Here is a 13,681-nt window from a genome sequence, read left to right as displayed (position 1 = left end):
TACAGGCTTGGGGAAGACATCAGAGATAGAGACATTGGTCCTTTGCACAAAGTCGTTGTTGAAGCCTATGAGAGTAGATGAGATCTGTCCCCAGGGTGGCCTTCTTCTAGAGGAAGGAAGTAGCATTCATGGCAGTTACCTGCGTCTAAAGGCCTGGCTAAGGGGACTGAGAAGCTGTGTCAGAGGAGGAATAGCGAGTAAAGACCTTTGATGACCCCTGCCTGTGAGCCTTTCTTCAAATGCTGGTTTCCTTGTGTATAAACCACCAAAACCAATGGCACGATTTGATAAGCCAGTTTGGGCCACTGCTTTGAATTTAAGAACTAGGCCATATCAAATCTCAAAGGGGCTCAGAGTTCAATTGTAATTTGGCAACTCTCAACAGAAGTTACAAAGTCATTTTTTAAGACTACATTAGGATTATATCGACTAGGACCTTTAAAGGAGGGTCCGTGTCAGTTTCACAAGCCCATGTGACGTAGAAAGGCTGCACCAAATACAGTGAATTTCTACAACGTTTACAAGTAGCTCTGAAGCTATCTCACAATCTGGATTGGCATAAAGATCACCCTGTTGCCACCGGATCTTTCTTTTTATAAAGGATCTGTGAATTTTTATTTTATTTTATTAAAAAAAATTTTTTTTACATTTATTTATTTTTTGAGAGACACAGAGACAGAACACAAATTGGGGAGGGGCAGAGAGAGAAGAAGACACAGAATCAGAAGCAGGCTCCAGGCTCTGAGCTGTCAGCACAGAGCCCGACACGGGGCTCGAACTCACAGACCGCGAGATCATGACCTGAGCCGAAGTCGGACGCTTAACCGACTGAGCCACCCAGGTGCCCCTGTGAATTTTTAAACTTACCCAAGGTGATTGGAGGGGAAAATAGAGAGAGTTACCAGTAGTCAAAATCATTATTTTGTCACTTCTCATGGCTTTAAGAAATACCCACATTTGCAAGAGCAAGAGAGTCATCAAAACTGCTGATGCCACTGAGGAGTGACATCGCAGGGAGCTTGCCAAGTTTGATGCCGGATTCAAGTTAATTCACTATGTTCCTAGTAATACCTTAGATACCACGGCTGAAGATTCCTGAAGAAGAATCAAAAGGAGTGAAGATGAGGACTCTTACCATAAAATGCTCTGTCATCTTCGGGGAAAAAAAGATATGTACGTAGAGCAATATTGAAGAAACCTCTCTGGGGTGTTCTGTGAACCCCAGGATTGTGTTTGTTGCTGTTGAAGGAATTGGCGGTCAGAGTGCAGTCAGTCCATCCCTGAGCTCCTCCCACCCGAAGGACCCGTTTGTTAAGGAAGAAGCAGGTGTGTGAGCAGTGGGGGCACTGGCAGGTTAGAGGAGGCAGCAGGTGGTGAACGAGCTGTTTTCCAGGTAATGTGATCAGAGTCATATTTATAGGGGTGGTCATTTTCAGGCATGATGGACTCAGGCCATCATCTTGGGTTACTTGATTATAAATTGCAAAGAAAGAGGTCGTAGCTGTGGAGTGTTGATGTAAACAAAGGCTGATGATTCCACAGCGGAAAGCTTCTTTGTGGCTTCTGTGTCACCTTGAAAATCTCTAACGGCTCGGAGTAGGAAAGGTTGCTACCGGAGGGGTGGGAGAGTAGGCACCATATTCTGGCAGAACCTCACTGTGCTCAGCACTAGGTCGTCCGGAGGCATTGATGAGTCACGGGAACTAATTAGAGGAACGCTGGAGGTGTTCCAGCAGGATTCTTAGGAAAGCAAGTTTAGTGGTCGAGCTCCCCTTCTCCCTGCCCACTGGGTGCCTGTTCCAGCTGCTTGCAGGAAGAGTCAGGAAGAATCCGGGATTCTTTGCCTAAGGCCCTTAACTATATGGAGTCACCCAACCCTGGGCATCGAGAGGTTGAGACTGGAGGTTCCTGCCCATGGCTGCTGCTTCCCAGGCCTTTGACAGTGCAAACTCTACTCTCCGGGTCAGCCTTGGGCTTTATTTTTGGACAAGTGGCCGTGCCCTCTTCTGGTCTTGTCTCAACACGTAGGCCACGCCCAAGCCCCTGGCACCCGGGGACCTGCTTCTCTGCACCCTGTCCATGGTCCACAGCTGCGCAAGAGACACCAAAATCCGGACGCAGTAAAGCATTCCCTTTTGCGTGTACTGAGGTCCTGAACGATGGTTTTATCTTGGACATGTTCCCTTTTCTTCCCCCTTTTGCCTGTTCATTTTTATCTCTCCCTATAATATATAAACAATCGACTTATCCTATTTACCGCACAAAGAGAAAATTAAACGTCCAAATTATTCATAGCTGTGGCAAAGTATTTCCAGAGTGTGAAAAAAATGGACTCAGACATTTCTGCTGCTGCTTTTGGTATGGTGGGAATTTATTACTCAGCCCAGTAATCGTCTTGGCCCAAAGCAAACAGTTGTGTGGGCCAGCAGTGGGTCCCTTTCCTAAATCGCTCTGCCAGAGATACCTTTGTTCCTATTCGAGACAGCCTGAACCAACGGCATCTTTCCATCAGAGACGGATTATCTCTGAATCTTAGACATACCGCACAAGTTGTTGAGACCCAGCCAATGAATTTTACTCATATGAGATATTCCATCCCTCCCGAAAGGAGGGATACGAAATGGGAAGGAGGCAAGAGAGAACTCAGAGCCCCACAATAAATAGCTCTTTGTACCAGTCCCCTCCCCTCACCCCAGCCCACTGAGATCATGGAGTAAGTTCGCAGCACGCAGTGGAAGGCATTTGCTGCCCGGCAGCGTGGCAGACGATGACCAAATGTGAACTTGTCTTTCCACAGTGTGCGGCTGTGACCTGGCACAAGGGGGCTTCTTCATCAAGAACGGCGAGTATCTCTGCACCCTGGACTACCAGAGGATGTATGGGACACGCTGCCATGGCTGTGGGGAGTTCGTGGAAGGAGAGGTGGTCACTGCCCTGGGCAAGACCTATCATCCCAACTGCTTTGCGTGTACTATCTGCAAGTAAGTGGGGGCTCCCCTAACGGAGAAGCGCTGGGTTCTGCTCTTCAGGCCTGGGATATACGCCTTTTGTCTGGAGATGTACTGTCTTGACATACTCTTTTTCTGATGTATCCTTAAAGTTTTTTAAAAAATCTTCCTATTATTATATCAGTCTTAGTCAAAAAAGTAATTTAGTTGGGAAACTTTACCCGTGATGTCCTCTACTAAATAATAGGACTGATTTTAAGGGGCTTGAAGGCAACTGGAAAGCGGCTCTAGGTCTTGAAACTTTTTTACATTTATTATTATTATTATTTTTTTGAGAAACAGAGTGAGACAAAGCGTGAGCGGTGGAGGGGCAGAGAGAGAGGGAGACACAGAATCTGAGGCAGGCTCCAGTCTCTGGGCAAGCGGTCAGCACAGAGCCTGATGCGGGGCTCGAACCCATGAACTGTGAGATCATGACCTGAGCCGAAGTCGGACGCTCGACCTACTGAGCCACCCAGGCACCCCTAGGTCTTGAAGCTTTTTGAGCAGTGAAAACATTAGGAGGAAATAGCATAACTGCTCGGAAAGATAAAGCTGATTTGGAAGAAGAAGTTCATATGGTTGTGTGTGTTTGAAATAGTCTCCCTTATAGCGGAGCGAGGCAAACTCTGCCCGTGTCCCAAATGAGACCCAATACCTGTCTTTGTAAATAAAGTTTTATTGGGACACAGCCACCCCCTTTTGTTTCCAGATGGCTGCTGATGGGCTGTGTTTGGCTACAGGGTCAGAGCTGGGCAGTTGTGACAGACTCCATAGGATCTGCAGAGTCTAAAAAATTATTTGCAATCTGAACTTTCAGGTGGAAACGTTTACCATCCCCTGTTCTCTAGGCTTCTATCACCTCGCAAGGTTAAATCTTAATTGCCCAAACCAGCTTGGTTACAATGATCAGTCAGAGAGAAGAAGGCAAGTATGTGAAGTGTGAGTGGGGAAATGTGGTTTCATCGTTGTGTTGTGTTGAATGCTACACATAACTGAACTTAAGATGACTTTGATTCCTGTGCTAGGAGAGTCACCAACAAGGGTCAGCTACTTTATTGATCGATCCTAGTCGATCGATCCTTTTAGTGTGGTGCTGACTGCTGTGTGGTCCAGTTTTATGGCTTTGTTAAAAACTACAGTTCAGAGGAGGTGAATTTGCTTTGTTTTCCAACATTTCAGGTTTCTAGGCCAGAGAGATGTAAACTCTAAAAAAGGTAAACTTAATTTTATATAATTAACCAACAAGGTAATACTCAGAGACAAATCCTAAGATTCAAATGACATAGTCATGGTGAAATTATTATTGTAACTTTTTATAGCCATCAGTCCATTTCTCAATTATATTTTTTTAAATCCTAATTTAAAAATTCTGAATTATTGGGCTGAAAATTGTTCTGCATTTAATCCAAAGTAAAGTTTCCTCTTGACCTGTCCCTTTTCAGACTGTAGCCCACAGCCTGGTTAAAAGCCCTTGCCTGGCGTTTGAGTCCCAAGTTCTGGTCCAGCTTCCTGGGCTGATTTGAGACCTATGTGAAGTAACTTTTCCAAGGCAATTGCTTCATCTATAAAATAGGAGGCCGTGATCCGAGTGATCCCCCAAGCTAGGATGAGCGTTGGACTTCTTCTGTGGGGAAGGTCTCTTTACAAATACCTGTTTCTAGCTTCCCCCGCCAACCCCCCCCCCCAAACTCTCCCGCTGACTTAGTGCTTTCTGGAGGATTCCCAAGTATGATGTACTCATCCAACTCACCAGGTTGGAAGGCCCTGGCCCAGATACACTCTAAGAGCCCTCCCGATCCTGGCCTTGAGAGATCATTGTTTTAAATTTGGTGATGAAGGAAAAACATTAGTGTTAGTCCCGTCTCTGGATGTTTGAGCCCGTGAACAGCTACTCAATGCTGCTACCGCTGACCCGACAACATTGTACCTGAAGTGGAGGGGCCTCCTTGTGGGTTACAAACTTTAACCCACGTAGCAATTCTGTGAAGTCAGCCAGGAATTAGTGTCCCTAATTATGAGTGCCGCGGAGTGTCGGAGCTTAACGGACGTTCCCAAGGTAACACTGCAAGGTTTGAACTCAGGTTTCCTGACTCCAAATCCAGTTCTCTTTGTGTTTACACAGAAGGAAGTGAACCCATGTGGGCAGAGGACCCAGTGGGCAGAAGGGGGAGGTATGCGGATCATTTATAAAATTACAAAGCCCCAAATTTAAAAGACCTGGCCTCATGTTGAGACCTGGACTCGGATGTATCCCCTCGTGGATCCAGGTGGGATTCAAGTCTGAAAATACAAGCTTGGCTCAGAGGCTAGAGAGGCGGCTTAGGGGGCACAGTTTGAGGGGGTGCTCACGCTCAGGGCCGTGCATTGCGGGGCCTGTACCTCCTTAAAGCCTGTGCCCCAGGCGCCTCACTGGCCTCACCCTAGTCCTGGCCCTCATCGGAGGCAAAGAACCTGTGCTTGCTTTGAAATGGCCCCCCAACTCCCGATGCCTCGCCCACAGAGCCGACTGGGGGCCTGTTCAGGTTTCATTAATGATGCAATAGGCCCACTGGCATCTACCAGAGTGCAGTTTTGATTGTTAAAGATAGAGAAGTCCTGAGTAGGATGCCACCTGTACCTGCCGGTGGCCCAGTCTCCCGAGCTGATCGATCCAGGGAAGTCACTTAACCTCTCTGGGCCTTATCTGAACAATGGAAAGTAACACAGCACCATGAGAGGGGAGGAGACTGCCTCAGCTCAGCACTTGTAAAATGAGGTGGGGGGGGTGGGGAGCGTAAGAACTTAACAACGCTCCACCACGCACCTCTGTGGCATGGTTTTGAGTCCAGATTTACTACCTGTGTGTGCATGACGGTTCATTACCAAGTGTGAGGCAGCCGAAGGGCCACTTAAAGGAGCGATCGCAGCTGTGAAAGTAATATTCCTGTCAAGGAGCTGGAGTTTGTTCTTAAGTAATTGTTCCTGACTCACATGTGGGGGGATGTTTTGCTTGGGAGTTTTGCATTTCCTAGCTGACAGAATCACACATTTGAAAACTCCTCTTAATGAAGAGTATCGGCAAATTGCCAATTACAAGTAAGCAGGTGTGGAAACGGTCATATACCTATTTGTTAATGACTTTTGTTTTTGAAAAGCTAGCTGCCTGCTGAACTGGCAGGAGAAGAGACTGGTAACATACACGCAGAGGCAACATGTTTGGAAAATGTCTGTTACTGATAAATGTCTAAAGCAAAAGGAAATTATCTCTCTGAAAAGAAGCTAACAGATTTTTTTTTAAAATTTTTAGAAGCTAACGGTTTTTAAACAAGTATTTACAGCACTGTTGTGTTTCTCCACGAGGCACTGGGTCTTCAGCACTCCAGCTCTGGAGGGAGACATCCAGTTCACCCACTCAGATGTCTAGGACAAAGTCTAGTTGGGCACCATGGCCCCGTAGCTCTAGGGAACTGAAGGAGTTAATGTTTGACCTGTAACCAGTTCTCCTGGGGAGGGGCCTTACGCTTGAATAGGAATTTATGGCATTTAAAATATTTCTTCTTGAAGGATTTTCCATTTGGAAAATGGAAAAGTTTTGTGTGTTTACCTGGCTAGGTGACTTGCTGGAACATCCCTCCACTAATGAGTAGAGGTAAATTATTCCATTTTACTGTCTGGTTGCCGGCAGAAGCAATACGTTCTCGCTTCTTCTCAAAATGAGGCACGTTTATTTGTTTGGACTATATCCAGCTGGCTGGCTCGGTTAGGACCGCATTTCAGACATTTTGGCTGGTGCTCCTCAAAGAAATGGATTGGCACCGGAGGGCAGCAAGCCGAAGGAGCAGGGAAAGAAATTAAATTGCTGGAATAACCTTGAGGGCAATGTCTTTCTGTCTCCAGGCGCCCGTTTCCACCCGGAGACCGAGTCACGTTCAATGGGAGAGACTGCCTTTGTCAACTGTGTGCGCAGCCAATGTCGTCCAGCCCTAAAGAAGCCTCCTGCCCCAGCAGTAAGTGCCCTGGCCACCTGTTGACCTGAGCTCCTCGTAGCTCAAAGGTAGCTTAGGCAAGTGCCTTCCTTTTTGTGAAGTTGCTGTAGCTGGAGACAAGCGTAGTCGTGTCTAAAGCACTGGCAATCGTAAAACGTGAAGCCTTTGCTAAAACCCATGAGTGAGAAGCATCTCCCTTATTTCAAAGACATAAATAGAACTGGACGTCAAACTGTGCATTTTGAGGGTAAATAAAGGAAAAAGAATGATAAGACTTTACGTGAGAAATGCCCATTCCCTTAGTCTCGGAGGTTGAGATGTGCGGACATCTGGTGGCAAAGTGATCGATAGCTCTGTGTGTTAAAGAAGCTGTCCCCAGCGGTGATTTATCCTTACCCTTAATTCTTTATATTTGTTATCTTTAAATATGTATTCACTTAGAGGGTTTCTGACACTTACTCATTGAACAGATAGGTTTTTTTTTTAATATTTCTTCACCTTTGTTCATTTTTGAGAGGGAGACAGAGTGTGAGTGGTAGAGGGGCAGAGAGAGAGAGAGAGAGAGAGAGAGACAGAATCTGAAGCAGGCTCCAGGCTCTGAGCTGTCAGCACAGAGCCCAACACGGGGCTCGAACTCATGAACTGTGAGATCATGACCTGAGCCGGATGCTTAACCGACTGAGCCACCCAGGCGTCCCTGAACAGATAGTTTGTTGAGCACCTACAGTGTGTAGTGTTGTTCCCACTGGAGATACAGGCTGTGAACAAAGACTCAGCATCCTTGGGAAGCTTACTTGCCAGCAGGAACGAGCAGACCATAAATGCATACACACAAATACTTAATATGTGAAGAAAAGGAAAGTAGGAAGAAAAAGCAGGGTAAAGGGGCTGCATTCATAGGGGATAGTTGGGGGAGACCTCTCTTAAAAACCTAAGGAGCATCTGAAGAAAGTGTGGGAACGAGATACATATGTGTCATGGGATTTATCATTCTTCGTGACGAGGTCTTGTCTGACCTGTGGGAATCTGGAGAAAACTAACTTGCCCCCAATCCTTCCCCCAGCTAACTTCCCTGATAGGCCGGTCACACTCTTTCTTCTGATAAATAACATTGGGTAAGTCAGTTAACTTACTTACAATCAATGAACCTCTACCTCTGTCTCCTCCCTGGGACATTAGGAAGTAGACCAGAGGTTTGCCTTAGTTTCTGGGGATTTTTCCAGTCTTTTGGGAGGTTGGAATAAATTATTCCACTAAGTCCCCCCAGTCTCGGTACATAAGAATGAACTCAGCCACTTCTGGTCTGGAGGAATTCTATGCAATCTATAGCAGGGATTCTAAATCTTTTTGTTAAAGAATAATCCTTATACTTAGAGAGAAAGAGAGAGAAAGAGAGAATGTTTTGACCAAAGCGTTTGCATAGAAATTAGATTTGACCATTGGGAGGAAAGAAGAAAATAAATGTATTAGGGCGTCTGATTCAACACAACCGGATCCTTAGCATGAATTTATATGTCCTGCTGATAAATATGAGCAGCCTGAATAGGACAAGAGCTATAAAGTAGACCCCGGTCTTTGACACCTAGGGGAGTTTGTAGTGCTTTACTCTTCATATCTACCCTGCCCCAAGCAGGTCACTGGGAAGGTTATCTGGGAAGGTCACTGGGAAGGTTATCACCCCGTTATCTGGGAAGGCCTGCTTTGAAAGTGCACTACCAAAAACTTTGGAGGAGTTCTTCAGTCTAGCTAAGAAGCAAAGGATTTAGGGCGCCTGGGTGGCTCAGTTGGTTAAGCATCTGACTTCAGCTTAGGTCATGATCTCATGGTTCATGAGTTCGAGCCCCGCATCATGCTTGCTGCTGTCAGCACAGAGCCCGCTTTGGATCCTCTCTGTCCCCCTCTCTCCCTGCCCCACCCCTTCTCATGCTCTCTCTCTCTCAAAAATAAATAAACATTAAAAAAAGAGAAAGAAACAGAAATACATATTTTTCAAGGCCCCTGTCCTCTTTGCCCATGCAATTTGGGAATGGGTTTCCTCATCAGAGTGCTACCAAAATGGTTATTCCAATTTTTATCAAACATGTTTTTGCTTTACCTGTATTTTCCATCTTATATGACATACATGTTATGCACACAATAAAGAAATAAAAATTCTAAGCGTAAAAATGTATCCTACTCAAATTCATTATATCCTTAATGCTAGATGTAATAACAATTGCTTGTGTGCAGATTGTTGGACAAAATCATATTTTCTCCTTTGCTCTCAAAGGATGAAATCTCTTTTCTATGCAACTGCCTTGATCAGAACAGTTTTATTTTCAACAAGTACTGGTCTATTTAGATCAGTACTCAGATAACATTTATGGGGCATGTGGGTGTCTGTTAAAAAAAGAGTTCTTATATATGGATACACACATGCAAAATACCCAAGCTGGGCGGGCACACAAATACTATGTGGCAAGGGAATTTTCAGCAAGTTGCTGAAATTCACTGGAGCATGCTTGGAAAACACTTGCTTACTCTTTGTAATTCTTTTAAGAATTGTCATGTACGTTAAACTATCCTGGTGTGACTTTAATTCTTATTTTGAAAAAATTCTTAAATTTGGGGCACCTGGGTGTCTCAGTCGGTTCAGCCTCTGACTCTTGATCTCAGCTCAGGTCTTGATCTCAGAGCCGTGAGTTCAAGCCCCGTGTTGGGCTCCACATTGGCCTCTGTGCTGGGCGTGGAGCCTACTTTAAAAAAAAAAAAAAATCTTAAACTGGGCCAATCTCCCCTACATCAAAGCAAAAAATGAAACGCCTCTTTGAAACTGTTCACAGAGCCATTGAAGTAGATCAGAGAGCCAAGGTCCTCTTTCCCCTTCGAAATGTTCTTTCAAAAACGAATCTGCTCTTCTGAACTGCAATTTTTATTTCACTATCGGTGGCTGGTTTCCCATCATCACTGAACAGGAGGGGAAAGACAGTGGGAGAGGAAGAGAAGAAGTGAAGGGTGGTCAACAGAAGCGACATCAATGATGCGATGAGAATTCACGCAGAATAATTTCTGCTTGAGCTTCCTGGATAGAGGTGCGGTTTCTGCTACAACCGATGAGGAGACCTTGTCTGCACTGCTCTGGTTTAGAGAGGACTCCCGGTGGCATGCCCGTGACGTCACGGTGCTCCCGTCCACCTTACGTTCTTTTAACCTTTATATGTGTTTTGTCTACTTCATCACACACCCTTCTGGTACTCACTATGGATCAGGTACTGTGTACCTGGTCCACGAATTTTAACTCATGTAATTCTCAGAACCACCCACCAGGTTGGCACTAAAACTAGCCCCTTTACGCAGAGGAAGAAACGAAGGGCCATGGAGGTGAATTTACCCAGGATCGCAGACAGTAAGCAGTGGGGCTGAGTTACAGACCTGGGCTGCCTGGCTCCAGATGCCGTACCGCGTGCCTGATGATATTCCACAGCATGGGCTTCACTCTCTGCTGAGCCTCAAACGATGGCCTGACTCGTCCGTGTGTTTACCTGAGTGTCCTGCCTCCAGGGGCTGTGCGCTTTCTACACGGCACAGCTGCCTTGCTTTTGTAGCCAGGTTTGATGAACGGAAGCCACCAGGAAGTTATTCGCAGAAGCAAACTACTTCCCTTGAAGATGATCGCCCCTGAATTAGCTAAAACTCTTGCGGCATCCGGTCTGCTACAATTTGAATTCAATAAGCAATAAACCTTCCGTACCCTGGAGCGATGGTCAAAATTACCTCAGAGGGTTGTGATGAATGTTAATTAAGTTGTTTTTCCTACTTAAAAAAAATCAATTGCCCATGTCTAGCGGATCCACACTTTAAAAAGTGACGTCCAGGAGACGTTAAGTCCTCCCAGAAGGTCACATGCACTCCACTGAGGCTTAATTTTTCTCCAGCCTTCACGTATTTGCCAGCAGTTGGGGAACGGGATTCACACAGGTTAAGGAGCCTGGGGTGGGGGGGACGTACATGTGTGGCATCCTAGAGTGTAGGGAATCGGGTTTGGACCGTCGTTTCCCACACGGCTTCTGTCTATTTCAGGCACCTGAGCAGGAGTGGCTGTTGTCTGCAATGACCTTTTCCATTTCCAAGGGTGTCTGACTAGCCTCTGATTGCGTGTGGGTTTGGTGGGTTGACGGGGCGACCACCCCCACGCAAAGGCATGCCAGCCCATCTTCCTCTCTCTCCCCCTCTGCACAGCATTGTCACGATTCCAACTGCAGTAGAGACTTCTACAGGTATCGGGGCAAATGCTCTAGTCGGCCCGAATTTAAGTCATTTCAGATAAAGAATCACCTGCATGTGTTCAAAGGGGAGGAAGAACTTTTCCATTATTTTACATTTCTGTGCGGTGCAGTGGCTTTTGATAGTTGCAAGGTAATTTTTATTTTATCTTAAATTCTCTCCCCCAGATCATCTGCAGGTTGAGTGGGACTTGTCTGCTGAGACACCTAAGAATAGGTCAGGTGGTGATAATCCGACGCTGCCCTCAGACTGCCTGGGTCACATCCTAGCTCTACCACTTGCTAGCAGTCTCTTTACCTCTCCAGCCCCCACTGCCTTATCTGTAAAATGGGATGGTAATAGTTACCTACCTTATAGGATTACACGGATACATATATGAAAGTGCTGTTTAGTTATAAGACAATAACCTACTGTTCGGGCATTTATTTTTGAATATTTGTGTCAGACCATCACTACTTTTTGTGACCCTGCTTTTTTCACTCTGGTGTTCACGATATGTCTTTATGTGCTCATTTGATACTTTGCCCCAGTTTAAAAACCAGTGAAGGTAGGAACACAGATAGCCCCTGGATTCTTGGAGTTTGACTCTTGGTGATGTATTTTAGGGCAGGGTCTCCAAAATCAGATCTGCTTTAGACACTGCCTGTCGAGAGGATGTATGGGTTCTGGGCATGTGGTGGCTGGTTCTAACCCCTTTCTACCACGCACAGGCTGTGTAGCCTTGAGAGTTCAGTCTCTGCCTCCGTTTGTTTGCCTACAAAACAGGACACAATAATAGTTCCTTTTTCAGTGGACTGTGCAGATTCATATAAATAACATGTCTGAAAGATTCATGACATTTAATAAGCTCATCTGTATGCTAACCATTATTCTTTACGGAAGTTACAAGACTAGAACTTGAGCTTTAGAGATATTTAGAGCCAGAAAGGAACCAAAAAAGAGGGCACAGCATAATGGTTAAGAATATGGCCTCTCCACTTCAGAAAGCCTGGGTTGGAATCTTCATCCTCCTTCTGCCTGACCAGGGAGCCTTGGACAAGTTACTGACATTTTAGAACCTTACTACCCTCATCTAAAAATTGGAAAATAACTACTTCTAAGGGTTATTATGAGAGTTGAATGAAATACTGCAAGAGAGGACAGTCTAAATATGGAGAGGGTTCTTGTAAAAGCATTGCAGGGGGAACCCCAAACCCCAAAGGACTTGTTGTTCTGTGTCCCGAGACATGAAACTGGAAAGATGGAGTGACAGGGCCAGGTCTCGGGAGGCCTTGAGGAGTTTGGCAAGGTGGAACTTCTGAGAATAGTTTTTAATCTAGAGGATGACCAGATGAAAACAATGTTCTAGAAAGATCAGTATGGTAATGGTGGTAGTGCAAAATCAGTGCAAAGTCAGTGCAAAATTATGATTTTGGCATGCAAAATCAATGCCTGGGGATCAGCGATCTACCCATTGATTGTGGGTAGAGGTAATAGCAGGGAACAAAGACGATGAATGTCAATGTCAAAGAACGATACAGGTTGTCACTCATTCAACAAACATTTCTTTGAGTACCAACAATGTTCCACCAGGCAAATTCTTTATTATATAGTTAACATAGTACTGTAAGACAGTTGTCCCACCTGAGAAACCAACATTGGGACAAAACCTATTGCATTTTAGTTATTTAGACGTGTGCCCACCCACCTCCGGCACCAAGATAATGAACTCATTAATACAAGGACCCTATTTTCTCTGTCTTCCACAAGGTCTAGCATGTCAAGCCCTATATAAGCATCCTGGAAACTGAATCAAAGCCATCTCTTTCTCTAAATGGGCTAATAACAATCTTCTCTTTTTTAAGGGGTTTAGGTGTTCCTCGTAAAATAATAAAAATCTTACAGAAAAGTTCGAAGAAGGAGATAGAAAGCACCTGAAATCCCATCACCTAGAGATCATCTCCATGCATGGATTTTGCTAAGTCCTCCAGATGTGTGCAATTTTACATAAATTTGTCCCATAGCATTTTGTTCACGTGTCGTCTTTTCAAAAACCATTTATTATTTTGACTGTCACACAAAGACTGAAAGCCTTGAATTTGCTTAGGCCCCTTGGCAACAGGACTAGCATGCATGTGTCCTGGGCAAAGATGCTTTGCCTCTCTATTATGGCCGTTATTACCTTAGATTCCTGCTAGTTCTTTGTATGTTTATCTCTCCCACCAGACTGTGAGCTACTTAATAACAAGGACAGTTGTTTTGTTTTGTTTTGTTTGTTTTTTTGGTTTTTGGTCCTTATGAATCTCCCTGGGTTCACAGTAAACGCATGAATGTTCATTTAGTGAGTGAATCCATGCCTTCCCTGGGGGGGGCTTTGAGAGAGTAAATCTCAGCTCCCAGGTCTGGAATGTTGAGTTCTGACTACTGTTTGAATGAATACGTGAAATTGAAGACTGGAGATGACTTTTGTGATGTGGTGAAATC

General features: G+C 45.2%; 1 protein-coding gene across 30 annotated transcripts in view; it reads left to right on the top strand.

Moving 5' to 3' along the window:
- The window catches only part of ABLIM1 (actin binding LIM protein 1), a 293,132-nt gene that overhangs the window by 168,994 nt on the left and 110,457 nt on the right, over positions 1 to 13,681 (top strand). For all 30 annotated transcript variants that reach the window (XR_008424948.1, XR_008424944.1, XR_008424959.1 and 27 more), the window contains exons 3-4: positions 2,798 to 2,981; positions 6,867 to 6,976. Coding sequence is in view for 4 of the 30 variants with exons in the window: in XM_053909940.1 (XP_053765915.1) it covers positions 2,798 to 2,981; positions 6,867 to 6,976 (294 nt within the window). In the remaining 26 variants the exon portion in view is untranslated. The remainder of the gene's footprint in view (positions 1 to 2,797; positions 2,982 to 6,866; positions 6,977 to 13,681) is intronic.

This window comes from Panthera pardus, unplaced genomic scaffold, assembly GCF_024362965.1.
Source record: "Panthera pardus isolate Hobbes unplaced genomic scaffold, ASM2436296v1 HiC_scaffold_22, whole genome shotgun sequence".
NCBI classification, from domain to species: Eukaryota; Metazoa; Chordata; class Mammalia; order Carnivora; family Felidae; genus Panthera; species Panthera pardus.
The sequence above is the reverse complement of the archived record's forward strand: the minus strand, read 5'-3'. Positions and strand labels throughout refer to the sequence as shown.